General features: G+C 54.7%; 1 protein-coding gene across 1 annotated transcript; it reads left to right on the top strand.

Moving 5' to 3' along the window:
* Positions 1-312: 312 nt before the first annotated feature.
* Positions 313-3555, top strand: LOC133906694 (protein SCARECROW 2-like). The gene is made up of 2 exons (XM_062348666.1): positions 313-2052; positions 2747-3555. The coding sequence occupies exons 1-2, from the start codon at positions 515-517 to the stop codon at positions 3186-3188; spliced, it is 1980 nt and encodes a 659-aa protein (XP_062204650.1). The 5' UTR covers positions 313-514; the 3' UTR covers positions 3189-3555.
* Positions 3556-4010: the final 455 nt, after the last annotated feature.

Here is a 4010-nt window from a genome sequence, read left to right as displayed (position 1 = left end):
ACGCTGTTAAAACTTTTGGCCAACGTATTTTAAATTATTTTCATTGGAACATGAACTGTTATATGTGTAGCATTGCCTTAAATAATATTTTTTGTATCGATATGTTTTATTAGATTTTATACATGTACTAGTGATCGAAACTAAACTGTATTTTGTCCACCGTGCAAACAATGTGGATTGTGCCGTGGATACAACATTTAATAATTGTGGCAATGGTAAAGTGAAAATGAAAAATAGGAGTGAGATAAGCACAGAGCCCAAGGCAAGCAAATCAGGCTATAAACCCCTCCCTTGTGCTCACGCTCTTGTTCGTCTCCCATCGGCGTCTTCCTCTTCACTCCTCCATCTACTCCTACTCCACTGATCCGCTCCCACCTCTCGCCTCGCCTCACCACTTCCGCTGCATCAGCAGCAGCCGCGCGTGGTGCCAAATCACATAAAAATCCCAGCTGCTCCTCCCGCGCTGGGTTGATCGATCGCCACGCGCGCGGCGTGTTCCCCTTGGCGTTTGTAGATGGGCTCCTCCTCCCTCCTCCTCTTCCCCTCGTCCTCCTCCTCTGCCGCCGCCTCCCACTCTTATTCTCATGCCACCATCACCTCCTCCTCTCATTCCTTATTGCCACCGCTCCCCTCTACACACCTCCCCTCCCAAGACCACATCCTCCTCCGCTGCATCCAACATCTAGATCACCACCAAGAACCCGCCGCCGCCATGGTCCGCAAGCGCCCCGCGCCCGACATGGACCTGCCGCCGCCGCGGCGCCACGTCACCGGCGACCTCTCCGACGTCACCGCCGCCGCTGGTGCGCCGCCGCCGTCGGACTCCAGCGCGCAGCTGCCCGCGTTGCCCACTCAGCTTCCCGCGTTCCATCAGCACCCGGAGATAGACGCCGCCGCACCCCCGGCGCAAGAACAGGCGGGCGAGGTGGCGTCGTCGACAACGGCATGGGTGGACGGCATCATCCGCGACATCATCGGGAGCAGCGGCGCGGCGGTCTCCGTCACGCAGCTTATCCACAACGTCCGCGAGATCATCCACCCCTGCAACCCCGGACTCGCCTCCCTCCTCGAGCTCCGCCTCCGCTCTCTCCTCACAGCCGACCCCGCCCTGCCGCCGCCTCCCCATCCTCCTTCCCTCCTACATAACACGACACCCGCCGCCCCAACGGTCGCGGCGCTCCCTCCCCCTGCCCCGCTTCCAGACAAGCGCCACCAGGAGCTGCGGTGTCAGGAGGAGCCGAACCCGCTGCCGCAGTCGCCAAAGGCCCCCACCGCGGAGGAAACTGCCGCCGCAGCCGCGGCCGCCGCAGCGGCCGCTGCTGCGGCCGCGAAGGAGAGGAAAGAAGAGCAGCGGCGGAAGCAGCGTGACGAGGAGGGGCTGCACCTCCTGACGCTGCTGCTGCAGTGCGCCGAGTCCGTGAACGCGGACAACCTCGACGACGCGCACCAGACGCTGCTGGAGATCGCCGAGCTCGCCACGCCGTTCGGCACCTCCACGCAGCGCGTCGCCGCCTACTTCGCGGAGGCCATGTCTGCGCGCCTCGTCAGCTCCTGTCTCGGCCTGTACGCGCCGCTGCCGCCCGCGTCCCCCGCCGCGGCCCGCCTCCACGGCCGCGTCTCCGCCGCGTTCCAGGTGTTCAACGGCATCAGCCCCTTCGTCAAGTTCTCGCATTTCACGGCGAACCAGGCCATCCAGGAGGCGTTCGAGCGGGAGGAGCGCGTCCACATCATCGACCTCGACATCATGCAGGGGCTGCAGTGGCCGGGGCTCTTCCACATCCTCGCCTCCCGCCCCGGCGGCCCGCCCAGGGTCAGGCTCACCGGGCTGGGCACGTCCATGGAGGCGCTCGAGGCCACAGGGAAGCGGCTCTCGGACTTCGCCGACACGCTGGGGCTGCCGTTCCAGTTCTGCGCGGTGGCGGAGAAGGCCGGGAATGTTGACCCGGAGAAGCTGGCCATCACGCGGCGCGAGGCCGTCGCCGTCCACTGGCTACACCACTCGCTCTACGATGTCACCGGCTCCGACTCCAACACGCTCTGGCTCATCCAGAGGTACGTTTCCATTTCCATTGCGCTTGCTTCCATGTCAAATCTTGGTGTTATCATGAGTCCTTTTCAGGGAACACTTTAGCTAACCAATGTGATATTGTGTCAAGCATCAATCGTCGTACATCTAGTACAACTATTCTTCATCGGTTTAATAGTAAAAAAATTGCGTTTTGGAGCTCTAAAAGTTTGTTATTATGACCGACTTTCTAGGCTAAAAAGGTTGCATCTTTCTATTGCTTTTGTGGTGATCTCTTCCATGGTCTCTGGTGATCCGAGAACCAGAAAAGATTTCGGTTCGCATTTGGTTAGTGGATCACTAAGAGCGAGCTGAAAATTCTTATCATCATCATGACCAACTTTTCATGCCAAAAGGCTCCCACTTTCTAGTTCCAAGTGCCGGAAATGATGATTACTAGAATGGAATGACTGTCATCTTCTACTAATCGCCAGTTCTTAATACTAGATCACGAAGCTAAGCTCAAAAGCATATAGAGGTGTCAGCTTTCTCTAGTGGACTGGACCGCCACATATCTGCCCCATGTTCTTGGGGAACCAAGTGATCAATCGAGATGTCCTTGACTTGATGCATCATTAAAATGCTAAATGTTGCTGGTCGAGTGACTCTTGTCCTACTCTAATTGAATTGCCATAAAATGCATGTACTGATGCTGCCTCTGTGGACCGCTGGATTGATCAGGTTGGCACCGAAGGTGGTGACAATGGTGGAGCAGGACCTCAGCCACTCAGGCTCCTTCCTGGCGCGTTTCGTCGAGGCCATCCACTACTACTCCGCGCTGTTCGACTCGCTGGACGCGAGCTACGGCGAGGACAGCCCGGAGCGGCATGTCGTGGAGCAGCAGCTGCTGTCGAGGGAGATCCGCAACGTGCTGGCCGTGGGCGGCCCGGCGCGCACGGGCGACGTCAAGTTCGGGAGCTGGCGCGAGAAGCTTGCGCAGTCGGGGTTCCGTGCGGCGTCGCTCGCAGGCAGTGCGGCGGCGCAGGCCTCGCTGCTGCTCGGCATGTTCCCCTCCGACGGGTACACGCTCGTTGAGGAGAACGGTGCTCTGAAGCTCGGCTGGAAGGATCTCTGCCTGCTCACTGCATCCGCTTGGCGCCCAATTCAGACTTCAGGCCGTTGAAGTTTGAGAGCAAATTTGCAGAGCTAGAGTATCACTAGATCTTACTTAGAGCCTCTTGCCTAGTTCTTTTGCCTCTTTAGCTAGCTGCTCAATTTGGTCAATTATGAGATATGAAAAGGAAAACATTTCTGATCACTAATTGCTAGAAATCTCCATAGTGATAGTTACTAATGTTGGCTTAGTTTCATGGTAGATTTCTCATGTTTGTGTGTTTATTAGTTCTTATTGCTTCCATGGGTGCCATTATCCTTCCGTACAAATCACATTCCACGAGTGAGAATTTGGGTATTTTGTGAGTTCGCCATCCCCATCAAGCAATCCCACTTCACTAGTAGTTCTTTGCTGAGTCTTCTTTTTAGCTTCTTGGCTGACCTCACTCAAAATTAAGATGCCTTTTTTCTGCATTGGTTATGCAAACTAGTTGCCGTGCTTCATTTTTTCTATTTTTATCATTTGTTGAGAATAAAATATGGAGCAAGAAAGAATTGTTAGTAGTACTCCGATAGGTAATGTAGTGCCTTGATTGCTTCCTAGTCACATTTCCAAACAGGGTAATCAGCCAATCTTGTAGGAAAACATCACATTCAAGGCCTTAATTTGCCCATCTCAGCATTATCCTCAAACAGGATGCTTCTTAGGGCATCACCAGTGTTTAAGATCTCAATAAGCCGATCCCACGTATGCTGGTTTAGTTTAAAGCCTGTATGTGTTACCTTTAAGATTCAGATCAACTCTAAGGTAGATCCCATATGAAAAATAAAGAAATTCTTCATAAGGACTCTAAGAAGGGAGAGAGAGAGGAATCAATGTAGAACAATATTT

This window comes from Phragmites australis, chromosome 23 (genome assembly GCF_958298935.1).
Source record: "Phragmites australis chromosome 23, lpPhrAust1.1, whole genome shotgun sequence".
Lineage (NCBI taxonomy): Eukaryota > Viridiplantae > Streptophyta > Magnoliopsida > Poales > Poaceae > Phragmites > Phragmites australis.
The sequence above is the reverse complement of the archived record's forward strand: the minus strand, read 5'-3'. Positions and strand labels throughout refer to the sequence as shown.

Excerpts from the sequence above, each read along its gene's own strand:
- LOC133906694 (XM_062348666.1), top strand. The coding sequence starts at position 515 with ATGGGCTCCTCCTCCCTCCTCCTCTTCCCCTCGTCCTCCTCCTCTGCC. Across the intron at positions 2,053-2,746 it reads ACGCTCTGGCTCATCCAGAG|GTTGGCACCGAAGGTGGTGA; the intron begins GTACGTTTCCAT and ends TGGATTGATCAG.